This window comes from Falco peregrinus, chromosome 5 (genome assembly GCF_023634155.1).
Source record: "Falco peregrinus isolate bFalPer1 chromosome 5, bFalPer1.pri, whole genome shotgun sequence".
Classification (NCBI taxonomy): domain Eukaryota; kingdom Metazoa; phylum Chordata; class Aves; order Falconiformes; family Falconidae; genus Falco; species Falco peregrinus.
In genome coordinates, this window is record NC_073725.1 from 13,755,039 (window position 1) to 13,781,249 (window position 26,211).

General features: G+C 44.0%; 1 protein-coding gene across 3 annotated transcripts; it reads left to right on the forward strand.

The window, feature by feature from the left end:
* Positions 1-822: 822 nt before the first annotated feature.
* On the forward strand, positions 823-25,655 carry CMTM7 (CKLF like MARVEL transmembrane domain containing 7). 3 transcript variants are annotated; one of them, XM_055804445.1, is made up of 7 exons: positions 992-1,121; positions 3,078-3,188; positions 4,099-4,181; positions 20,287-20,460; positions 23,325-23,423; positions 24,450-24,531; positions 24,916-25,655. In XM_055804445.1, the coding sequence occupies exons 4-7, from the start codon at positions 20,371-20,373 to the stop codon at positions 24,927-24,929; spliced, it is 285 nt and encodes a 94-aa protein (XP_055660420.1). In that variant the 5' UTR covers positions 992-1,121; positions 3,078-3,188; positions 4,099-4,181; positions 20,287-20,370; the 3' UTR covers positions 24,930-25,655. The 3 variants fall into 3 exon arrangements, with proteins under 3 accessions (XP_055660419.1, XP_055660420.1, XP_055660421.1); XM_055804444.1 differs by lacking the exons at positions 3,078-3,188; positions 4,099-4,181 and having other exon boundaries at positions 823-1,121; XM_055804446.1 differs by lacking the exons at positions 992-1,121; positions 3,078-3,188; positions 4,099-4,181 and adding an exon at positions 1,323-1,498.
* The last annotated feature ends 556 nt before the right edge of the window (positions 25,656-26,211 follow it).

A 26,211-nucleotide genomic window follows, 5' to 3' on the forward strand; every position in this document is an offset into this window, starting at 1 on the left:
CTTATTTGTGTTGGAGGTCATTCAAACTTACCCGTCTCCCCTCCTAAGACAATTTTAGTTGCTGAAGGTGCTATTAAATACTGAATCTGAAGAGAATGTGCATCCTGACTGCAGAACAGAGCAGCAGATGGGGTCACTGCTCTAATGTACAGAAGCAGCACGTGCCCAGCCCGGAGGCCTGCTGTTACCTCACTTGTCAGAAAGCAAAACAAGTTATTTTTAAACTCGAGGAAATGCATTGCTTCCTTTGCAGAGTTTTGTTAGCATCGCTGCATGATGTAATTCGAACAACGGGGCCGAGGCCGTGAGACGGTCGTTACAGTTTTACCCGTCGCAGCCCATTTAACGCGAATGTTTTATCTTTTACGAGATCACGAACCAGACGCTTTGGGGTTGTGGGGGGAGAATAAACGTTGTGTGGGCAGACGCTGTCGGCAGCTGGACCCCCGCCGAGACTGTCACCGGCACCCCGGCGCGCCGAGGGCTCTCCCGCCCCCGAGCGGAGCCGCCCGCCGCGGCGGCCCGGGTGCAGCGCGGCGCTCCCCTCCCGGGACCCGCACGGCAGCCGGGTGCCCGCGCCCCGCCGGGGAACGTTCGCTTCGGCCCCCGTCTTCGCGCAACCCAGCCGCAACGCGGGCACGGCCGGGCGTCCCGCTGCGGGAGGGTGCGGGGGGAGCGCCGGGGGGCGGCGGCACGGCCACCCTCTGCCTGCCCGAGCGCGGCCCCGGGCCCGCTTCCCCCGCGCGCGGGCGCGTCCCCCGGCGGGAAAGCCCCGCGGCCTCGCCGCGCCCCCCCCCCCGCGGCCCCCGCCCCGCGGCCGCGCCAGCCGGGGAGCGAGGGCGGGCGGGGAGGCGCCGCGCTCCGCCCGGCCCCCGTCGGCCCCGGGGCGCCGCCGCTCGGCGTCCCGCCCCCGTCCCCCTGTCCCGGGCCGGGCGGCGGCGAGGGCAGCGCGGGAGGGAGCCATGTCTCACGGGGCGCGGGTGATCCGCACCGGGGTGAACAGCGGGGGGCCCGCGGCCCCGCCGGCCGCCACCGCCGCCTCCTCAGCGGGCTCGGACGCGGAGCTCATGGACGGCGCCTATTTCCGCTCCTGCGCCGGCATGCTGAAGGTGGCCCAGATGGTAAGGGGCGAGCGGGGCGGGGGCGGCCGTTAGGACCGTTGGGACCCTCGGCCCGCGGGGGCGCCGCGCTCACCGCCGCTGGGCGGGCCTGACGGGCGTCGTCGGGGGGTGCGGGGGTCCGGCTCGGGCCGCCGGGGCTTCGCTCCGGGGCAGGGTGCGGGGCAGGGTGCGGGGACGGGCCGCGCCGCCGGGGGCTGCCTGGGCGCGTTCCTGAGGCGGCGGCGGGCGCCCCGGCTCGCTCCGCGCCCTGCGTGGTAGCAGCACCCCGGTGCCGGTGCCGGTGAGCATTGACAACAACTTTGCTGCTAATAACAACGGGCACACCGTGGTGCGAAGGCACATGGCGCTCCGGTGGAGCACCGCGTTCCTCAGCACGGGTAAGTTCCCGGGGACAGCGCTGGCCTAGTACGGGGGGCGGGGGCCGCGCCCTGCCCGTCGGGGACCGCCAGGCGCTGACCCCGGGGATGTGGGAGATGTGTGGCCGAAAGGCAGAAACTCGAAAGCGATCAGTAGTGGAGCGCTGCCAGGTTTGGAGCCGATACCTTAACTTGACGCGGTGCAGGAAATTTTGTTCCATCCAGATGCGGAGGTTGACGGGTGGATAAGCGCGCTGTCATTGCTGTGGCACACAGAGTGATTTGTCAGCTTAATCCCAGTGGCGGCAGTGAACAGTGCCTAGGGAAGAGCAAGGAAGACAACTTGTGGTGATACCTCCTCACATACGTTCTCATCCCACAAAAACTTGGCCCCTGACAATAATTTGTGCTGGAGTCGTTGCCTTCATTTTTTATAAACCCCAGTGCCTTGTTTTCCCCCCGCCTTTATTTGTTTAGTAATTTTTTAAAAAAACTTGTGTCAGTTATTAGCATCCAGAGCCCTAAACTGACATTAGAAGTTAGGAATGATGTTGTCCTAAAGTTTAAAAGCCACCCAGTTTCTTCTGCTTCACTGACAGCCATCAGGTGACCTCAGAGGTGAGGCTGGGTAGGAGAGATGCACCGGTGCGCTGGGCATGGCTGCCTGCACCCGCGGAGCGGCTGCACCGTGCTCCTCAGACCCCGCAGCTGCCCCTCAGTATGAGTTCTGGTCAGCAGCGGTACGAACAGTTGTCTGCTGCCTTCTCTTGGGTTGTTCCCAAGCTATCGTGTGGACCTGGAGTAACTTCTCAGAAGACAATTTTTTTTTTTGGAGCATGTGTCTGCATTGTCCTTTGCTGATCAGCTCTTACCCTTTTGCTTTCACCAGTGTGGAAGGAACAGTTCCTTTTATGGTCTAGAAATACCTAGTCCTCTCTGCTGCCCATCCTGCTGTGGTGTCCTTGCAGCTATGATGTGTGACTCTTACAGCTAGCACAGCTGTGCTTATTTGTGCTGAAGTTTCAGGTTTTGATGCACATATGAAGTGTGTTTGTGTACTTTACATTTTTTATGTAATGTGTGTAAATCTCCATAGCTTACATAATAATTCACATGCTTTATATAAAAGAATATTTTAGCAATGCTGTTAAATATTAAATTCGTCAGAATTCAAGCTAGTGGCTTTCTGCAGTCACTTTTAACAGAAGTTAAAATCATGTAAATTAGTTCCCCTAGCACTCTTTCACCTTCACCTTCTTACATTTTTCTGCTTTCCAGCTTGCCTGCAGATAACATCAGTAGAAGTTATCTCAGGTATCCAAGGAACTCTGGGCAAATGAACTTCGTTTAATATGGTGTCACAATAGTGTTGTCTTCTTGAATAACACCCTAAGAAAAGTAAATGTTTGTGCTGCGATGTGTAGGAGTAACCAGAATAGACTAGTTCTAGATTAATTTGTGTACCCAATAAAATATGGAGAGCTAAATATTTTTGTAGTTCTCCTTTATCTCTTTTTACACAGTATTTCCACTATACCCATCGGTCCATTTGTATTACTATTTAGTTCTCCTAGTAAGAAATGTTTGCGGTATCTTTTAGGAAAGAATTCTTTATGCTACATCTGTAGACATTCCTGCGTTAGTGTTAAGGTGGCTGGTGGGACTGCAGTCTTACTAAGAAGGAGAACCATTGTGCTGGCAGAGGACAAAGGTAAGGTCTTCTGGGTTAGGCATATATCGTGCTAAATTGCGTACTGGGCCTCTGAATTGTGGTTGTTGCGAAGAGGGAACATTACTGTTCCTGTTTTCTCTTTCTTCCTTAATTCCTTTTACCAAGAAGTAAAGGATGTGAGGGAGAACAAGAAGGAATTTCCTGTAACGTTAAGGGCTGTTTGCAGTGTTTGCAAGCTAAAAAAAAATAATTGTATGCGCATGAAATAGTTCTAATGGTTGACAGCCATGCGCCATGAAAATCATACAGAGGGAAGTGAAAGATAATGTTATAGCTGTTATTCTGTAAGAAAGATTGTAACACAAGGACTAAATTCAGCAGTCTTGGACAAGATGAAGAGGTTGTCTACAATCTGGTGATTACTGAATTGTTGCTGATATCTAAATGCTGCCAGTGCTTTCTCTTCAAGTTCTGGGTGCTGTGGTGTCTGGCATAGAATGAAATTAGGATGCAAAAAATGTGTTTCTTCCCTGTAAACCTACACAAATTCCTCTACTCTTTTGCAGGAAAATTTCTTTAATCTTACAAAATGACTATAGCTTTGAAAAGATAAAGCATTTTATGCATTGAGATCCTGGCTTTCTAATGTTTAAAGAATGGTCTGTAAATATTTTGATAATAAAATGGAGGAGAAAACATAGTTCTGTGATTTGTGGATTTTACATGGCAGTAAGATGGTTTGAAAGCTGTTTTTTTATGCGTGAGTATTACTAACGTTAGTAGGGGCTTCATTTCCAAAATCTAGTCTGAATTGATGCTGTGATTTTAACAGGAAGTTATGAAGTATCTTCAACATCTAACCCGCTTCAACTGGTTTAACTTGATGGTGCTTAATATAACTTTTCCTTTTTTTTTTTCTTCTTCTTTTTTTTTTTTTTTGTATTTGCAGTTTTGCCAAGATCTCTTATATTCTTGGGGATACATGCAGGATCCCATTGTGTCCATCTTGGTTCTATAGCAGCAGTGTACTAAGTAAGTGTGTGAGTGGGTGTGTATCAGCGTGCACCAGAGAAGCTAAATAACTTGAATTTTAGCCAGCTTGGCAAAATCAACACGCGAGGCAATCTTCGGTATGCCACACTAACTGTGCTGATTTCATCTGAAGCACGTTTGCTCTGTGTCCGTGCTACTGCTGGCTTGTTTTATTGTAGGGCTTTCTAGGATCCTGTTTTACTTAGCTTGGCGAGTTCTCTCAGGCTTCTCAAACTCTTGGACTCTTCCATGTTTCTGGACTCTTGAGAGGGTCAGAGGTGGCCCATGGCCTTTTTTGCCCCTCTTTCACCTCCTTTAGGTTGGGCCAAGCTAACTTTGACCACGGTTCAGACTGAAGGCGATTGTTCACACAACAGGTAACCCTGTTGTTACTAAGAGGACGATAGTTCCGGCACAGTAAGCGCAGCCTCAGAATACAAGGTGTTTTAAGCTGAAAACAGCGCTGATTCTTTCAGCTCATTACGAACCAGGAAAGAGCAGTTCCTCCATGCAGAAAAGACGAAAATCAGAATTATCTTCTCAAGGCTGAAGAAAGTACTTACAAACAACTGCAAGGTAAAAAAGGCTAAACTCAATAAAAGTTGACTTAACATCATTTTAACTTGTTAAAAATGCAAAGGCAATAGTTTAAGCTTTTCTGCTGAGTATATATTTAATTTCCAAAGTATTTCTTGACAAAAGCAATTACATACTTTACAAGTGAATCGCCAACAAGACAGTCTGTAATTCTGAGTAACTTTGAAGTGTGCTGAAACCCCTCTGGGTTATTTGTATACTAATGTGTGGTTAAATAATAGTATTCAAGAGAATATTAATGTCTAACATGGAAAGCTGGAAAATTCTGGTAGTTGGGTTGCTGGAGCCAAGATCAATTTCTGAATGTGTTGGATGATACCAAGCAAATTTACTGGGGAGCTAAATTCAGAAGAAGTTAAAATATGAAAAGAAATCAAAATCTGTTAGTGGAAGAAAACGATTCCTAATCAAAACCATTGATACAGGAAAAGGAAATTCACAAAGGCAAATGATGCTTGGAATGACTTGAGAGCTACTCAATCTTCTAACTTGATCTTGAGCCTGAAATGTCTTTGTGTCCATGGAGGTGATTGAAGAAAAACATCTAATTGTTTGCAGCATGCATCAGTGATGCATGATTTTGCCTGTATGGTAATAATGCTGCTCAGTCAGAAGAGAGGGATTCTGGTGATGTGCAGAAATGCTGAACTGTAAGCATGTCTCTGGCTCCTGTGTAGACTGTGCTTTCAACTTTCCTCTACTTTCGCTCTGTTTATAGTTCTTCCAAAGGAAAATAGCAACCAGAAGCAACAAGCTTGGTGGAAGCTGCTGTATGCTAAACTACAAAGCTTAGAGTCAAACAGTTTTGTGTTCTGCTTGACTTTTCATCTGGCTGATAACAGCAAACATGAAAGATAATGCTGTAATAGCTGTCAGTGATGTCATGGTATACTATACAAGATCTCTTATTTTGAGCTTGCAGGAGGCTTTTACGTTTCCAAAGAAAATAATAATTGAGGAAAACCACCCCAAGAATGTGCAGGTGTCTGCAGTCTGCAACTCTGTGATAAACTACTGGCTAAGCAGTAAGAAATGGGACATGTTTTTTAGCAACATAGTTATTTTCATGCCAAAGTCAAAGCTATGTGTGGTAGCTGCTCATTATTTTTGTTGTTCTGCTGGAAGCTGCGGTAAAAGGACCTTGCTTGGGATGCTGAGAAAAGAGAGAAAAAAAATTATCTAAGTCTTAGATGGCTCCAAAGTAAGCAGGAACACTTTGAGTGAGGAATGTCCAAGCCTAGTAATTAAAACCAACAGGTCTGGGAAATCCTGTTATTTCCACTTTGAGATCACTGAAACAGGCTGTCCTGGCCAGTTGTATTTTTTCCATGCCTCTGCTCTGCGTGGCCATTTTACAGTTTCTGCCCAGGTATTTGCGTAAGAGCTGGGAGCAAACAGTATGTTCTCTGTGTGTTAACCAAGAAGTGCTTGGTGGTAGGCTGACACAGTTTCATTTGATGAGACAAAACTTCACAAGCAACACCAGTTTAAGGAATTTTACATTTCTGCCTTGCCTCCACGCAGCCGTTCTCAGCTGCAGTGATGCAGCTGTTCACAAGGTTACGTGGTAAACCAAACAAGGGAACTGATGCAGCTTTACTTCAGCTCTCCTTCAGTTTTCTTTTTCCCTAAGAGTTTTTAGAGAACAGTGCAGCCATAGAGAGTGCTGTCATCAAGAGCAAGTGCCTGGCATATAAGGGCAGGAACTACATAAGCCTGAAGTGGTTCCATGTGCTTCAAACCACAAGCTGAGAATGTAGTCCTTTTTTCTCTTGGTCAGGGGAAGGTTTTGTACCATCTGTTTCAATTTCTGTCTCTTTCAGCAAAAAAGAAACTAGTGATTTCTCTTGATGTTGAAACTGCTCTAGAAGGCTGAAAAATCAACTCCATTACATTTTGTAAAAAGGCGGTTATAGTCATTGTTAAACACCAGGGAGTTTCTGCTTTGAATGTGTCAGTGAATGTTTTATTTATATCCTAAAAGAGGCTTCCTAAAAGCACATAGTTGGAGCTGTTTTTCATTGCTCATCTGACCCGTCCATTACAATTTGTTGCAATACATTCATTGGCAACCTGAGTGCATGTAGTGCTCTTTCTATAGAGGTGGTTGAACAAGGGTTAGCAAATACATTTTCTGAAACAAAACAAAACAAAACAAAAAAAAAAGGAAATGAAGCCTAGAAATTTACCGTACCTCTTGAGACATGTTTAGTATGCTTGAAAGAGCAGAGTGAAGTATTGGCAGTGGTGTCCTGCACGTTTGCTTTACAGAAAGTTAAATTTGCAAACACCTTTTTAAAGTTTTAATTGGATGTGCATGGTGTCCACAATAATAAGATGGGGTGAAGTGTGGATTCTTACTGCTCTGTAACTTTTCTTTAAGATGTGCAAGTGCGGTGTATTCCCTGTCTTCACTCTCATTGGAGATGCTATCCCTTTGAACGTCCTCTCCTGCCACAGAGAAACCGAAACCTGGGGATCAGTTCTTTCTAAGCGCGGTCTCCATCTGCTCAGAGCCTGTACATGATAAAGACCATCATGCCAAGCATCCTTCCCTGGGTCAGGGCTGTAGATGCTGGAACATGTTGTGTCTCACTATGATCCAGTACGAGCTGTGGCGGTACCTCAGTGAAGGCAGCATGCCTGACCATGAGGCTGTGTTGGGTACCTGCTCGGCATAACCGGGGGAACGGAGTATTGCCCCCCAGAGCCAGACAGTATTTGCTTACTATGGGCGCTTCCGCCGCTCCCCTCCCTGGGGAGGCTTTGTGAGGTACTCATTCAGTACTGCGGCTGAGTTGTCTCCTTTGCGTTGTTGTCATGTCATGTCCGCTGTGGTCTTGTCCTCCTGTTTTGTGGTGAGGTGTAAAGTATACAGCAGGCAGAAATTGCTACTTTCTGTACACAGAAAATTGCTGTGATTTCTTTTCACCCACCTGTGAGCTTATTCTTTTTTGCATAACTCTGATTCTTGAGGGATCGTCATGAAACAACTCCCTGCACTGCAGTGCTGGTGATGAGATGAATGTAATGGTGAGTACAGGTGCGCCTGACTGGTCAAAGCTAGGTGACTGCAGCTTTCGAAGCCAAAGCAAATTTGGCTGCTGTTCTTGCAACGATAGCAGCAGCTGCAATGCTTACAGCTTCCCCTCTTGCTCACAGCTTCCCTTATGGAAAATGGAAATGCAGTGATGGCGAGATTGAGAAGCTGCTTCAAGGGGCAATTTTCTTAGAATGTTTTTGGTGGTTTCTTGTTTGTTTGTTTGTGGTTTTTTTTAAATGCCATTAGTGAGTTCAAGAAAGAAGTACAGACTGCTGGGGGAGAAGTATGCTGTTAACCTGAGGTGACCAGCAGCAGCTGCAGAACTACAGAACATCAGCATACTTTCCTGCCAGTCTGTAATCACACGCTGGGAAGGCCACTTTGAGAGCTTTCGTATCTCTTTGGGAAAAACACAGTCCCCAGTTGCCGCTTGTCACCCGCTGGCTAACTGAGCCTTTTGTAGATTGCTTGAGTGAAGCTTCCCAGTAGAAACAGGGGTGTTGTCCCAGCGTGTCTGAGAGGCCTGCCAGCCTCCAGGCAGTCAGCGAAAGCTGTCAGCTGCCACAGTGCCACTGGGGAATCTCATCTGTTCTCATTTTCCCCCCTCATTCATCACCCTTCACTCCTCTGGCACCTTGCCAAGCGTCAGGCGTTGCCTTTAGAAAAGGTCGTTCTTTTGTATGCTGAGACCTGGTCTGGTCCAGCGACCAGGTCGGGATGATGCCAGTTGGTCTGGAAACTGTCATGATGTTTAGCATTTTGGGGAACTCTCACCTGTTTTTTCCTGATAGGAATTGTGATGTGCCCCCACAGCTAACAACATGGACTTCAGTGATGTAAACAAGTCATCTTATTTGAGGAGACCTTGCTCAAGGCTCTGTTGCCATGAATGACAAAGCCTTTGCTGGAGATGACAGATACAAACTTTTTAACTGCTGTCTGTGTGACTGCCAGATGTCAGTGTGGTGTTCTCTGGGGCGGGGAGAGATAGGGCAGGTGTTAACTGAAGATTTGAATCAGTCAAGCCGTAAATGCCTCAGACAGTGAGAACAAGTGTGAGCAGCATGTGTGAGGGTGAGTGACTGAACAGATTGCTTGCTGAGGGTTAGCAGGCATAGGCATCGAGACTTCACTGAGCAGTTCACAAGGTGCTGCTTATCTCAGTAACAACTTTCAGGAAGATGAGATTGCATGCTTTTTAATTTTTGTGCATCTAATTTGATAGGCTACTAGAATGATTGTTGCCATGAGGCACTGGTTTTACGTTTTATGTTCCTGTTTGAGTTTTAAGTAGCTGTATGCTGTTGGATATGTATTGGATAGCCAGGTCAAGGGAGTAACTTTGCAGCTTGCTGTGCAGTTTGTGGGTGTTTTTTAATAACAAACAGTGTGTACCCTGGGCTTCAAGCAGCCAGCCAGTCTGAGCCAGGCTTGGCTGGTCAGCCAGCGTGGGCTCCTTCTCTGTAGGTGGTATTACCTTGCATGGTTGGTAAATCCATTTTTAGACAGCCGTGAACTTTACCTATAAGAGCTCTATAGCTCGCAAGTAAGGGTTAAGCTCTTTCTATATTGTGTATTACTGACAATATGAGACTTTATTGACTATTTAAAGGGCAAACAATATAAAGAACCCAAACAATGTATCTGAGAATGGTTCCGAGCAGTGGTTTCAGAGGTGCCTTGCTCTGACGAGGAGCTCTTCTTCCCAGTCACCTAAAAGGAGGTATGGCAGGTGAGGTGGGCCAGCTCTTGCTCCCAAGGAGGGCTCCCTCTCCAGAGTCAAGGCTGGTGAGTTCTGTTGCTGCTTTTGCGATGTTACAATGTTTTTACTTACTGTGATCTGAGTTGTGATACAGGGATTCTCCCTACCATGCAAGATACATGGTCTTCTACAGTGGAGTGAATTACAGCAGGAGCCACATGCATGCACGCTTTTTGCAGCAATCGGGTAGTATTTTTCTAAATGGGCAGTTGGCTTGGTGGTGTGGGGGACAGGTTCCCAATGAGCACCACAACCAATACCTTACCTGGGAGGAGGGGACAGAGCACAGGCTGAGCCAGTGATTGTATCTGTGCATCTGCAGAGAAAACTAGTTACAGGGGATGTGTCCCTGCTTTTACCTGAAACAGCAGGTTCATCCATGATTTGGGGATTATGACTTGATTTGAGATGGGAGAGACCACTGGAGTGGGTGGCAGGCTAGCTGTTACGTGGGGACTGTTGCCTGTACAGAGGAGTCATTCCTTATTAATAATGGACAAGCTACATGCTTACAAAGCGTAAGGGTCTCCTGGCTTTGTCCAGAGTAATACCTTCAGTCCCTGCAGGTGTCTAGAAAGATATAAACACCCCCTTGAGAGTTAGAGAGAAAGCAGCTGTGTTTCCCAGAGTTAAAACTCTGCAAGGACATTTGCTTTGTTTAAGATGCTGTTGCTGTCCTTTGCAGACATGCCAACAGTCAGCTGTGCCTTTAATACTGTTTTGCAATGAGTTTTGAGTTTGCAGTGAGTTTGGGAATTGTCTGTGACTTGAATATGGTACTTGTGCAACGTTACTCAATTACTGCAGTATTTTGAGTGTTGTGTGCATCTTTAATGTAGATTGGAAAAACTTACTGATAATGCTTTTTCAGTTGAAATGTTTTAAATTGAAAGTTGATGTTTAAAACAATCCAATGTTAATATTGGATTGGAGAGAGAAGAAACAAAATTATGAGGTTGTTGGTTGCAACAGGCTTGTATTGTGGTTTGGGTTTTGTGGTTTTTTTTAATTCACTACCTGATAAGAATATGATATATTCTTTGTCATATAGCTGTAAACTCCTTAGCTTTCAGTTAACAACGTACGGGATTGTATAGTTTCTTTCAGTGTGGTGCAATGGTGGCCTAGGTAGCTATGGGGATTAAAGTAAGGAGCTAGTTAAACTGGCGGTGGTGGGGTTGAAGTATTGCACACTGTGATCACTGGTAGGCAGGACTTAATTGTAGCTAGTCCTCACAAAGAATTGCCTTTTTCATGATCATGGCTAACACCCTGTAACAAGGGCTCTTTAGTAATCTTTAGTCATTCATATGCTGGTTCTGTGATTGCCCCACATCCTTTTCTACCACTGAGGCCTGTGTCTGAGCAGATAGATAACTTCTTATTAGTAGATAAAGAATACCACTTGGTTGTACTTAGAATTGTCCTCTTCTCTGAGATATAGAGGGTCTGAATAAGATTATTTCGCCGTTTCTTGCCCTCCCACAATTTTTATCTTCCATAAATAGCCTGTGGATGGTGGTGCACAAGAGAAATCACTTATCAGAGGCCAGACAGCTTCCTCATTTTAGCAAAGCAGCCAGACAAGAAGGAAATCTGCTCAGACGCAGAGGCTGAGCGATTATTGTGCAACCAAAGACTGACTGCTTCACAGAACCATGCAGTTGGAGGCAGCTGATTTCATCTGTCATTAGTGAAGTTTTAAATGGACTGGGTTTTTTATCTTCTTTTTCTAGTAGGGATTTGGCTGTTACAGCTCGCATTTCCAACACCGCCCTGGAAGAAGGAAATCTCAATTACAGCAGCAGTCAACGTTGTTGCTTAAATTAGCTGAACCAGTCTTGCATGAACTACAGTGGTAACCTTGGCTGGTGCTTCACTCATCTTTCTGTTTTGGGAAGCTGTTAAAAAAATTTGTTTTATGCTGTCCAGAAATACGTACTTAATACATGGGTGTTGCTTCGCTGTGTTGAGGTGTAACATTCGGAAATGTACAGCTGCAGTCAGTGACATTTTTCTGGGGCATGGTTATCCCGATTGGCTCCCTTAGGGATGGAAAATTCCACTTACTATCTTGGCTGGTGTCACAAGCTGGAAACTTTGACTTTTTTTCATTCAAATACAAAAGCATTTAGCTCTTACTATATTGGGTTTTTTTAAAGGCTGTGATAAAACTGGATATGAGTCAGTGCTGTCCCTTGCTCCAGATCTGTAGACAGACAGTTTCTGTACTATCACTTGCACTAGAACTGGGGTGAGTTCTGAAGAGAGTGGAAATCACCGGTTTTTATCATTTTCATGGACAGTTCTCAGGGTCCTCTTTTCAGATTCAGGAGGAGGGACATTAAGGCAGTACCAATGTTCATCAGTGCTCCAGCAAGTGCAATGGAGATCTCTTCTCAACGCTGTTTTACAGCATCCAGGGAAAAAAACCCAAAGCTGTTTCTGTCTGCTAGAGCATTAAATTGTTAGAGAAGGATGGAAAGAAAAAGCCGTTTCAGGTATTGCCAGCTGCCAACTGTACACTGGTAAACCAGAGCTGCTGCCTGCAGTCTTTGTACAGGTATAGTACTATGCTGAATCCTGTCGCCTGTCCTTTTTTCCCTGAACGGTGCTAAGTTTTGGTTAGCTAATGGCAATGCATGTCCTGGTGCAAGGGGCTGGGGAAGATAGCTAGGAAACATTAAAAGAGGGAATTATGGTGCATTCATGTGTATAGAGGGAAATCTGGATGAGAGACAATGAGAGATATAAAGGAGAAGAAATATGGAGTCTGATGCTGAGGAAAAAAGAGGAAAGGGGTATGAAGAGCAGAAAAAAAGGAAAGGAGGTATTGGAGACAAAAAGTCATCGTACAACTTCTTACAGGAAAGAGTAGCAGAGGGGAGTGCAGTCACGAAAGAAAAGAAAATACCCTGAGAAAAACAAGAATGGGTTTGTACGTTGCATGGAAAAATAATTCAATGAAAAGTTAACGCAGTGCTGGGCGGATTATACATGACAATATGTGTGTCACAGTATTGAGTATATGTGCATTATCTTTGGGATAAGAGTTACAGTGTTTCTATGGCACTGAGCACCTTGAGGCAGTTTTGCTTCTTATTGACATTATCTTTCATCCCTGTACTTGAGCTGGCATCTCACGTATTATTTCTATATAGAAAAAGAAAATTTATTATTCATAGTTACACTGTAAGACAGCAGTTTCAGCCTGTCAGTTCAGTATATGATCTTGGGATTTGCAAAAACCACTTTCAGTTCCTTTCTGCAATGAAGATTTTTAATATCATTCTTTGTATTACTGCAGCAGCCAGAAGGCCCAGGCAAGGAGTGGGCCACCTGCATTGGGTTAACCCCAGTCAGCAGCCAGACACCCACCCAGCCTCTCACTCACTCCTCTCTCCTGCAGAATGGGAAGAAAACGGAAGGCAAAAAGACCCATGGATTGAGATAATTACAGTTTCATAAGGCAAGAGAAAGCTGCACATGAAAGCAAAGCAAAAAGAGGAATTCATTTGTTACTCCCCATCAGCAGGCAGGTGATTAGCCACTTCCCGGAAAGCAGGACCGCAGCATGTGTAAGGGTTGCTTCGGAAGACAAATGCCATAGCCTCAAACGTTTCCCCTTATACCTTCTTTTCTTGAGCTGTTATCGCTAAACACAACATCACATGGTCTGAAATATCCCCCTGGTCAGTAGGAGGCAGCTGTCCTGGCAGTGTCGCTTCCTAACATCTTGGCCACGTGCAAGCCTACTTGCTTTGGGGGTGAATAGAGGGAGAAGCGCAAAAGAAAGCTTTGCTGCTGTGCAGGCACTGTTCAGCAGCAGCCAAAAGATTCATGTGTTACCAACACTGTTTTTACCACAAATGCAAACACAGCACCGTATGAGCTGCTGTGAAGACAATTGTCTCTCCTGACCGCACCCAGTACATCACACTCTGCAGGGTGTTGCACAGGCACAGGGGGAAGGGTAACCCTTGCTTTGCAGTCATTAATAGAATTGTGAAAGAACAGCTGGATACAGGTGAGTGATAATGTACAGTACAAAACAGTCAGGAATGGTCAAGAGGATGAATAGTGAAGTAGCCTTAGCTTTAAAGGTGATGCTTCCAGTCAGGAAACAGTTTATTTGCAATAATAAATTGCAAATTTCTTGCAAATAAATTGCAAACTGCAACACAGTCTTGTGTGTTGTCGTTTTGCAACACGTGATAAAGAAAGTCTATTGTAAGTAAATAAGTGACACTCAGGAAATAAATACCAATTCCCATTTTACAGTGAGCTGGGACGCTCATTTTTGTTTATCTTGTGTGGTGTGGCAGCAATCAACCAAAAAGCAACCCCTAAAAGACCAAACTTTTAGGGTCATTCCCGCACATATTTTCACCCATGCTTGTCTGTTACATCTGTCATCTGTTGATTGTTGATTTGGGCTTCTGTTTTTTTAGCGGGTATCTATTGTCATTCACACTATAAAGGAAAACAGTCACCTTGACCTAGAGGTTTATTAGTGGTGCTCAGCATTTTTTGCCTTTGTTTACATGTCTGAAGTGTTCTGAAGGTGAAAAAAATTTAGTACAATGCATATGAAGTCATTTATTAGTACTCATCTGGCGAATGGGGGAGTTGTAGCAGTGAAGTACATGATAGTGAAGTTCAGACAGTAAGAGCGTTACAAAACTGAGGTCAGAATTCAAGAGCCAGTGACATTCAGATTCCTCCCTTGTTGTGTCAGTGTTTGTCTGTGGAAATGTGTCTGTAACGCTCAGAACATGAGCCTTTCCTTTGGAGTAAGTTCTTGTCTATTGGAGATCGTGCTGCATTTATGTTTGTGCAGGTACCTCTGTCTGAGGAAAATTGAGTTCCCTTCAAATGTTACAAAATAATTAAGTACTGGTAATAAAGCCAGAGCTTTATTTATTACATCCATTAAAACAGGACAGCAGAAAAAGATCATACAAAGGCACCTGCACAGGTTGATTCCTGGGTTGTAAAATTGTTCTGTGGTCAGATAAACTGCAGTCTTCTACCACATGATCAGAAAATGCTTGGTGGTGCCAGCTGGCCTGAGGGTACGTGGAGAGCAAGACAAGTCCTTTCTTGTGTTACGGTTCCTTCATTACCCTTAGGTAATGAATGGTGAGGGAAATTGTATCTAGTATCTTGACTGGTGGGCATGCAGTTCTGCCTTCCCCTTCTTTGGAACAGATGGTTCTCTATTAAGCTGCTTTGCACTTGCTGGCTTGGCCCGGGCTCTTCCGTCTTTGCTGGTACACTCCAGCACGATTGTGTTAGTGAGGGAGAGTCCAGGCTGTTGCCCCGAGATGCAGGCAGCACTCGGGCAGTTTCATGGTGGCCCATGTGTCTGACAACAGGACTGGAAACAGTAGGAGGATCTAGGACCAGAGAGGCTGAGGATCGTGTGGCTGGCTTGCTCTTGGTCCCAGCACCATGCCCAGCCCACTCGTGTGATGCTAGGATGTTTGGAGCTGAGCTTTCTCTGCAACCTAATCACACCTGCGGAACGGCAGTCAGCCAAGAGTAACTGCAGGGAGTTAGGTGGAATTCAGACCATCTGAAATCGGGACTACAATGGCACCTGGGCCTAGTGCCGTGCGCCTTTTCTCCACTGTGCATTTGCCTTAGGAGTAACTGGAAGTCAGATTTTCCTCCTGTATACAGTCTTTTCATAACACAAAGGCACGATTCCGCTCCGCTCCTTAAGAAGGTGTTGAATTTTCCTGCAGCGGAAGACTGACTTCCTTGAAGTCTTGGTACACGTTTTCCTTGGTTTTTACTAGGTGTAATCAGCAACCAGTGGACTTCAGATGCTCGTTCTTTGACAGGGACAAGAAGAAACAGGGAGGAAAAAAGCTGATTTTTAGAAAGGAACAGCATTTCCAGGGAGCACTTCAAGCAGCATTTTATAGCACAGGGAAAGAGAACTTGTCACTCTTGTGCGGCCCTTCTGTAGCCTCTCTAGCCTGAGAGGTACAGAAGGAAGGCGTGCCATTCTGAACAGATTGATGTCATCTCCATGGGCAGGAAGGAAGATCCAGGGAACGACAGGTTGGTCAGCCTCACCTCAGGCACTCAGAAGGTGATGAAGAAAATCCTCCTGAAAAGCATTTCCAGACACATGAAGGAGAAGGTGGTGATCAGGTGTAGCTGGTTGACCAGGGCCATGCCTGGCACATTGAGTGAGTGGTGTCATAGTACAGGGGGAAAAGGGCCTTGAGGCCTTGCCCTCATCCCTTAAAGCCAGCAGCTTTGTTGGCCCTTCTTTGTTGTGAAGATCAGATATCCCAGCCCCTCTCCCATCTCCCATTAACATCCTTGAAAGATCAGTGCTTGTTCACCCTTTTTTTAAAGGCCATGGGTTGGCTTTGGAAGGAAGACCATATCAAGAAAGAGCAAATTACGTTTCATTTTTGGTAGAGCTGTGCTCACTTCAAATCAAAATGGACCTTAGGGTTGGGAGCCTGCATCAGTGTTATTCAAGAGCCAGCATTTTCCACAGAGGATGTAGTTGCCTCGTCTCCAGCTCAAAATAGAGAAGAGAATGCAGACTGACCATCTTCCTTTTATGATGTCTGTTCCATCTGGTAAGGTGTTGAGTGCCTCCTGGCAATTGCTGACTGCCTTTAGTTCACATTGGCTTCACTGTGAAATAGTTCCTGATACAAACCAGTGTTCCCAAACACACTTCAAATATCTGGTCCAATGGAAAATCAAGAAGTGGATTAGTTTAAGCTGATCAACTTCTGTGAAACAGAGTAATAATGCAGAACTTCATTTAAATCCAGAAATCCTTCTTTGGAGTTGATTGATGCATATGTTCTTTTGTTTTGCTCTTCAGAAACCAGAAAGCCCTTAAACGGTAGTGTCCTGCAATGTGTCCCTCGCCCCTTTTGTAATGCAGGTCTGAAGCTTGGATATATTTTTGTGGAGCACATTGAAATCTTCTAATGACTATCGTTTGACCTGTACTTCTGGTCTGACTGGCTTGCTGGCTATGGGTTACCTGTCCGCAGCTCTCACAGTCTGTGAAATACTATACTGAAATGGAAGTGGCAGTGCCCTAATTTTTTTGTGCCTCTAGTTTTTATTTTCAGGATGTATTAACCTGCTCCCCTGAGCACAGATGCATAAAGAACACTCGTAACACTCGATCATTTTAGTGCTTTGCCATTCATTTCTCTCTCTCTGTCTGTGCCACAAACTGAATTCCAAGATATATGTTGAACTGTATCCCAAACAGTTACATATTAATCATTTTATTGCTCAATTTCAAGTTCTCTGGAAACAGGAATTCCAGCAGGGAAAAAAAATACAGTCATCACCCAGTATATCATGATAAACCAGTATCTGGTGAAGGAACTTTGGTATTTGTCACTTTTAAAGGACAAATAATATTATGTGGCTTTATTTTCTACATTTGTTACTGTTCTTTTTCAACAGGTGAGTTTTAAACTCTGACTGTACCCGCTAACCCTGCAGGCAGTATAGAGTGGCAAACATGGTATAGCTTTATATGAAATGGTGATGTAGTCCCCTTTGCACCGGTCCTGTGAAATGGTATTACTTGCCTCTGATCAGAGAACCCTCTTTAGAAATTCCATGTAAATCTCATGTTGTGAAATACCTTTACCACACAGTGATTTCTTCCTACCTGTGTGCTGAGGCACATCTAAAATCAAAGAAGGGAGAGTCTTTACTAATTTTTATTGGAGTTATTTTAATTTTGAAGTACACTTGAAATGGAAAGCATGTTTGTTCAAATCCGCATTTCTTCCCTGTTCTTAGGAGCTGAGCAGATTCTTCGCTGCCTGGTTGGTACCCGTATCTTCTAATTTCTGAGGAGTAGAACACCTCAGTTACATTTTCTGACCTTGTCCTTGGGTGGCTCACATTCTTCTTTATACTTATTCTCAATTTTTTGTACCTTTTAACTGAAAAAAAATACTTCTGTGCTTCCATGAAGTTGAAAGAACTGAGTCTAGTTTAAATTAAGCTTTTTTTACCACTGCTTATTATTTAGTTGGTGGTTGTACTTGCAAGGATCCAGTCCTCCTTACCCTTTGTACACAGTAAAAAAGTTGCTGAAGTCAATGGTTCAGACATGAAATGAGCCAATAGGCAGATTTAATATCTATGACTTAACACTTCCTTCTAGTGTAATTGAAACTGAGAACTGGTTATTGTGAAGACACCTGAATAAGGGAGACCCGTTTTAGCTTTTGATGGTTAGAGAAGGGTTGTCCTCACCTCACCTTTGTCCAAGAGCAAGATTCAATGCTTGCTGTGACTTCTTGTTGAGTCTTCCTATAGAATGAAATGTCATTAAATTTAGTTTTCATATTCTCATGAAAATAATAGCTGTGTTTCTTGCATCACTTCAGGTGTTCTCCTAGATTATAGGGTAAATGACCTGCCGATCTCCTGATTGTTCAAGTTATTCAACAGTTAAGTGAGACAATTCCTTGTTTAACTGATATTAAGATTCAAGGAAGGGAGGTGGATGGCAGCCTGAGCCAGCATGGTTACTGGCTCTTGCCATCCTGCCTGCTCAGTCCTTTCTATCCTTCCCATTGCAGTCCTAGCTTCTCCCTCACACTCCCTTGCTCACCTGAACCTGCCTTGTGTGACGGTGGAATCAGAGTAAAGCTATTTGCTTTTCTTAGTAGTTCACTTTTCTGCTGGCTTAGTACACTGAGGTGGCTCGGCACAGATGAGTGTAGAAGCCAGCACATGACATGGAGTGAAATCAGAGTGAGAAGGAGGTGACAAAGGCCCCTCATGAAACCACAGCTTGATGTGGACTTGGTATATGTAGACACAGATTGGGCAAAACTTCATTAAAATTATCTCAGAATTGAAGAACTGGGGCAGAGGTCTTTAAATGCTGAATTGCAGAGAGGATTGCTTTGTTGTCTTCTGAGAAATGTAGCATCTCATAAAGCTCTGCCATGAACAAGATGCAAGACTTTGTGCATTTAGGATTCCCTAGTGGCTAGGTCGTGAGACTCGGAAGACAGGTACGGAACGGACAGAAGCACTAAACGTGCAGGATGCTGCTATGATATTGCACTGCCAAACCAGAGGGCAGGAAGATGTCTGAAGAGACAGGGACTGAGCAATATCACACATTTTCAAAGGCATGTGTAACCTCCGTTTCCGAGAAGCACTGAGCATGCTCTAGCCCTGCACTTCACAGTGCTACCTTTACTACCCTGTATCTATTTCAAAGGTGAGACGAGATGTAGCTTACTCTAGTGTAGAAGCCTGTCACCGGCTTGGACTGAGCATCACTTAAAATGCTAATGTCAACTACTGGGGCTACCATAGTAAAAATAACGGACCTGGACCAGATCTAACAACAGCTCAGCCACTTGTGTGGGAAAGGATCCTGTAGCACTGACTTTTCTCTTTGGAACCACCTTTTTGAGGTGGTTCACTGACCTGACACTGATGTGACTGTTTGGATGGAATTTGGCAAAGCTGACAAGTTCTTGTGAAGTTCTTGTGTGTACAGGGCTTTTGGTCACCCTTGAGGATGCATGTGTTTAGCCTGTCAACTTAGAACTAAGGGGTGAAAAGCAGTTAAAATTACAGCAGGGAAAATCTAAGCTATGTTGTTTGGGTGTTGGGATTTTTTCCCCCTTTTAATCTTAAGGAAATTACTCTGATAATGGATGCAGTTAGTTAGGAGTTTGAAAGGTGAGTGTGCAGGAAAGGATGGTGCAGTCTTGAAGTGCTGGCTTCCTTGGATAGTTTTTTAATGTCTTGGAGAAACACTTAAAATATGAATCATTACTGCTGCTGGCTGACTTAGAGTGTCTGAAAGCACGCATTGGCAAAGTCTGTAATAAGAAAATATTTGAGTATATCCTTGGTAGAATATTTTTTTTTTATAACCCAGGCTAGCCAGGCTGTTAGAAGCAGCAAGATCAGTAAAATAAGCAAATAGCTTTAGATTAAAAAAATAAAATAGCTTTTGTCCTTTGCAAGCCTACAACTGAAAAAACTTGTACAATAATGCTTTGTAGTTTTATGTGACAATGATAACATATTAAAGCTTCATGAATGTTGTATTGGGGATGGGGTGAATTAATAAATTCCTCCAGTGTTTATGTTATTTGCTATGATTCTACCTTACAGTCTGCTAATACTCCTGCTCTGTAGGTGATAGAAAAGGAAGGGTAAAACGTTTAGCTCGGTTGCAGCCAGGTCCTCCGATTTTGCACGTCAGAAATCTCACTAAGTGGAAGTAAAGGTACATGTGTTCATGGGCACCTTCATTGTTACAGAGTTCTATGATTTCCTTCTGAAGGTCCCGTGGGATTTAGATGCTTCAGTTAATGGTGCAACTTCAGGCATTCAGTGCCTCTTCTGTGTTTGAGACATACTGTATTGTACATAGCGGCTTCTTCAGGTTGGATTCTTCAGGCTGAAGCTGCTGCTTCCCTTCTAGCAGCTGGCTCTTTCCCGCTCTTAATGGCTCTTTTAGCTCATTTAACAGCAAATTTTAAAACATTATTACCGTGCTCGTTACTTTGTCCTCCGTTTTGTTGGGACCATCCAATATACATTAGATATTTGTCTTTTGGTTCTAAGTGCCATTTTGTTGTGGTTAAAATTATCTGCACGGCCCTCTGAGCACCATTGTAAAAATCTTTAATGTGCGTTTTGCCTTTCAGATCTCATTGCTGATTGGATTCATCAGTGTAAATAATTCTCCATGGACGGATTACAGTGCATACAGCTACTTTCAGATTGTCACCATGTGCGACTTGGTTATGATTTTGTTCTTCTACATTATCCACATTTTCAGAATCTACAGGAAGCTCACTTGCGTTAGCTGGCCACTTGCGGTAAGCCTGTTAGATAGTCTGGGTTCCTTGTCTCTCTTGTGCGTTGATGTCTTGATTACTTAGTCCATTTCCTTGGACACAAAATGATAGGCTGCCTTTCACGTAATTCTTTTTTGCCTTGTATGCAAATCCTTCTGTTGCTTTTGTTATTAGTATTTATTTCAGCAGATGCTGCAATTGTAATTTTTTTTAGCTGATTTGGATCTGATCCTGCCCTCCTTTACACAGATACAAATCCAGATTTACTCCAGGGAATGCAATAGCATTATTCTGAGACAATTGAAAAGAAGGTACCGATGACCAAGTCTTCAGCAGATGGATCCTAGCTCAGGTCATTTATAGCAGCTAAGGGATTGCTAGACTGCCAACCAGATCATAGCATTAGAATTGATGTCCTACATCCTGTCCCAAAATAAAATCTGTGAGTGCTATTTAAGTCAAATGTGTCTGGTTTTGGTACGTTTATAGGTAACTTAAACAATAGCAAGAAATAGGAGCCTCAGCCTGATTGCCATAGCCTGGCCGTTCCTGGGATATCCTGCAGGATGTTCCTGCCTCATTCCTGCGTTTCCCCTGCACATCCATCTCTTACGTCCTAGCAGAGAATTAACAAGCAGCACAGAAAATGTGAGACCCGAACTTCCTCAGTAGCTTTGGGTCAGGTCAGCTAACAGAAGAGTTCTGCATCCTAGGGTGGGATGACAGATTTTAATAACACCTTGGGTTGTCTCCCTTATGCATGGTGACATGTTAGTTCCACAGAGGAAGGACCAAAGGGATGGAGAAAACCAGCTGCAGAGATACAGACGAATTCTGAAATCCAAGAAGTGGTTGGGATGGAGTTTAATGGAAGCTATGCAAGTAGTTTACAGATCTAAGATAAAGGTTTGTCCATCCATCCACTTCTAACCAGAAAGAAAAAATTACATTTTTTTTAGCTGAAGAATATGGTTAGTCTTGCGCCCCTTCTTATTTTTTTAAATGTGTACTGCCACTATGTGTCTCTAGAAAGTACTTCCTTATCCAGAGATAACACAGATGCAGGGATTGAAATAAGGGATTGAAATAAGGTAATAAATGACAGTTTTCCAAAGCAGCGTTTAATGTATGCATTGCTGTAACAGGACTATGCCATTTTGACCTCTACATAGGCTGCTTTTGCTTTTTATTGTGTGTTTAGTCATTCCTAAATGTTGCAGAGTCACTAGTGAGTTCAAGGCACTGCAGCTGGTGGCTGCTCTGCTTCAGATAGCTTTATGGGATGTGATGCTTGAACACTGCTGCTCTTTTACAACCCACCTCCTTTTTGGGAGGTTCACATATTTAAGTATCTTTAGAACAGAATAGGAAGAAGACCTGTAGGAGACTTTGGGAAACTACAGCTAGTGTTGGGCTGAGTTTCCTGGCAGGTTCTCTACATTGCAGCCAGGGGTGTGATTTGCAGTCAGTGAAGTTGCAGGGGTTCAAGAGGTTGTTCAGCACTGACACCTTTTAAAGCCGGGAAGTATTTCTCCAGAGGGGCACTCTCCAGGCCACCTAATTTAGTCTTTGATTCTTTTGCACTTTGGCCCATCCCTCAGATTCCTGTGAAGTAGTGGCCTGCGTACACTGCTATAGTTGGTGTCTCTAAGGAGGCACTGGCACGAGGGACTTGCCTGCTGCATCACGGACTAGCCAGAGAAGCCTCCTTACAGAAATAATTTATTCTGGCAAAAGCAAGGGTTGAGATCTTGATTACTTGAACAAGGGTACATGAGTTGCAGTCTCAGAGCACACTTGGTGGCAGAGGTCCTCCTCAGCTGCTCGGTAAGCACCTGAGCAGAAGGAAACCATGGTATGTTATCATAGAGTATTTCTCTTTTGGGATTTCTTTGAACAATCTCCTTTTGGGGCTGCATTCTCTCTGCTTTGGTTTGAGACAATCCCTCCTCTCCCTTATGCAGGGCATTTGCTTGGCTCATGCTGGTAGTGCAATGCAGATAAAGTAAGCAGAATAATACCCTCCCGCCCACCCCACCATGCAAAAGAAACAACCTGTGTTCAGTTTGCAAACACCTGTATTAGCTGCCATAAGGTTTGTGAGGATACAAAATCTAAATCCACATATAAATCCTTATAACAAGGTAGAATTGACCCCTGGACTGATACTCGTGACACTAGAGAACAGCTTAAATGTGGTGCTCTGTCAGAAAAACTCGTGGCATCATGTTTTACCACAGGACAGCTGTAGCCACCCTTACAGACTTAGGAGCCTAGGTGTTGGTTATCATTGTCTGCATGATTGTGCTTTTCGGGGCTTCCCTCCTGTTTCCAGTCTTGGTTGATATAAGTTGTTAGCAAATCTAGCAGTAGATCCACTGCTTCCTTTCTAAGACTATCAGAAGTAGGAGCATTTGATTTTCCATTTATGCTGTTTGCTGCCATTTATTGCCATTTCATATAGGCTACAGAAATATGCCCTTAAGGCTTCTTCCTTCCTCCAGAACTGTCTCTTTAAGTAAGGTCCGTATTTCGTGCAGTAAAGAGACATTTTTCACTCTCCGTAATGTACTATGTTGAAGTGAAGGGATTGTGTCTGTAGGCAGTAAGCAGATCTTATTCCAGTGACATTAGTAGATCTGAAGATTGGCCCTCTCCTTTTTCGAATGTAAAGTCAGGTATGGTACAAAATCCACCCGTAAGGTGTTTTTTTCTCTTTTTCTCTCTCTCTTACTTATTTTTAGCTTTTTTTTTTTTTTTTTTTGACTTGGTGTTTTGCCCACTGGGTTTGAGTAATGTCTGCCAACTTGTTTTCATTCTAAGGCATATTTAAATGCTTTCCTGATAAGTTTCCCTTCTGATGCAGGCTGTGCTTGTCTTTACAGGAGTTTCTTCATTATTTAATTGGCACAATTCTGCTTCTCATTGCATCGATTGTAGCAGCATCCAAGAGTTACAATTTGTCTGGGCTTGTGGCTGGAGCGGTAAGACTGTGCTTATTAGTCCCGACACTTTTTTAATTGCAATATATATATTAAATAGGGCATTGGAAATCTATTACTTGTAATTTTATTTTCGTACAGACTTGCCTTGCTTGTGTCTGGGTTGGGTAAACTACATTCTAGCTCATTTCAGTGAATGTTCTATAACACACTGCCAACAAAAATATTCTGTAGTGAGACTCCAGACTCACCACTAAAGTAGGTATTTGTCCTGTCAGAGAGCTGAAACCAAAGGCTCCTGCTTTAACTCATAGGAACTGATGTGTTCAGGGGAAGATTTAAGACAATTCAGTTCTGACAAATGGCTGTTGTAGCAGCGAGAAGTTGTCTAAAGGATTTCACCCCAGTCTGTGGCTTTTGATGCCTTCTGCTCCTGAGCAGAGCCCTGTTCAAGATAATTACTTGAAAAAACGCGCTGGAGTCCTGGGCTGACTTCGTGGAAGATACTCTCTGCCTCTGTTGGCTGGAGGGCTTTAGAGAGGGAGGCATGACTTCTGAGTGTGGGCAGCAATATTTTCACAGCAGCAGGACTTGAATTACAATTCCTCCAGAGTAAAGAATTACTTTCAGAAACTTAGTCCTGATGATGCAAACAGACTAGAAGATTTACCTGACTTGTTTATTGGCAGATGGCAGGGAAAGACTTGTTTGAATGGGGCAGTGAAAGAGCAGTCATCAGAGGTGTTAGGAAAAGTCTTTTCTTTCTGGCAGAATCCTAGCGAGAAGTCTCGAAGGTGAGACTATGCTGCTGTCCAGCTTTTCCTCCTTCCTTGTATATGACTCACTCTATCTTTCAGTCATTGTTTTGACAAGACATAAGCTGCTATTATACTACAGAAATTTTTAAATTTTTAGTATATTGGCAGAATGGAGTGAAATACAACTTTTTTCGTTCTGTTAACATCGTAAAATATGTAGCTGGATATACAAAGACTGCCCATACATTCATGGAATATGTGTCATCTAATGTTCTGGAAGTATTTGTGGTTTGTTTGTTTTCTCATCCAGACTTTCGGGTTCCTAGCTACGATCCTTTGTGTTTTAAGCATATGGTCATCCTACAAGGTTTCATGCATCACGCAGTCAACAAGTAAGTTTCGTGCTTAGTAACTGCCAGAATGCTTCCCAAAATGAATATTTATATTTTCTGCCACAGAAAATTTGTTTTCCAGAATGAATATTTATATTTTCTGCTGTGTTTACCTGGAAGGATTTATTAACATCCTGTTACTTGTTACTCAGAATTACTCACAAAGCAATAATTCCGTATTTTCTGTCAACACAGACAAATTACAGCTCTTGACGGCTGCTAACAACTAACTACAAGAGCAAAATAACTTGCTTGTAGCAAATAGTAAATGTTAGTGCTTTCTCTTCTACCCTAACCCCTACCAAAAGAAGGTTTCCTGTGTGTTCCTTCAAGTAGTTGAATTTGTTTGTGGCAACGCAAGTGACGCTGTCTTCTTTTTCAAAGATGCATCTGTATGACTCCTTCATCTCTGCAAGACATCTGCCTTACAAAAAAGGATACCAAAGAGGAGTGTGCACTACTGAAGAGAGAGCATGGGTATTTTGTTACTAGCCTGGAGACCCGGTAACTTCTGAAGATCTACTTGAATGCCTATGCTAAACAATGTTGTGAACCAAAGTTTGTTTGCTCCCCCACCTCCCCAGTGCAAGAAGTTTATAATGGAGAGCCTGCTTTTTATGAGCTTTACAGAGATAGACAACTTCTGTCTCATAAGCTGGGCTGTGGTCATTTCTAGCTGTTTGCAATAAGTGCATTTAAAACTTATTTGGAGAGCCATTTGGTTCTCCTTTGAGAGGGATGGAAAAATTGCTTTTGATTTCCTCCATCTGTTTACAGAAAGGAAATCCTGTGAATTCCTACCTGATTCTTAACTTTCAAGGGTGATTTGTTTAACAAAGGAACTGCTACAAACTGATTTGTGCCTGGATAAGCTGACCCAAGTCTTTGTTACCTCTTTATCAGAAAGGTGGACTTTGTCTAACATCAGCTCAGCCAGCATCAAAAATTATGAACTGCAACTTGAATACATCACTGCGAACACTCCTTCCTAGCCCTAATACTACATGATGAAATCGGGGGGTTTTCTCCATGAATTTTTACAGGTTATTAACAATCAAAGATTATTCTTGAAAACTTCACTCTGCTAAACACAGGAAAATACATACCCAAGAATATATGCTTAATGTTTTGTGTTTTTTTTTCCTTTTCACAAATACTTCTTTCTAAAATGGGTATATTTGAGACCTGCTCTTTAGAAAATTTTGGTGCATTTCCTATAAAATGCTAGACACATTCCTCCTCTTTGGAGTCTAACGGTGTTTATTGGAAGCCCATTGTGAATGGAGCAATGCGCTGCTTTCTCTCTCTCACATGCAGCTTGTCCCTGCCTCTGCTGGGATCCATGCTTTTGGAGACTCTGCCGGGAGCCTGGACAGGCAGAACAGTTGAGTTTTGTCCAACCTGTTAGTGTCATGAAGTTCTACGTGACTTTGAGGCTGAGCTTCTGCCTTCTTGGCACCTTTGTCTTTCTGTCCTTTTGCAGTCCCTCTGGTGAGCTGGAAATTCTTTGCAGGAAAAAGGGAAGTGCAGGCCCCTCTTCCTTGGTGCTTCCCCTTTCACGTCTAGCTGTGAAGTAGGACTTTTCCTTGTAAGTTGGTCTCTTCTGTCAGGACAACCGCATGAGAATGCAGCAGGTTTCTGCAAGAAGTAGGATTTATACAGTTTACCGGGTCCAGTCTG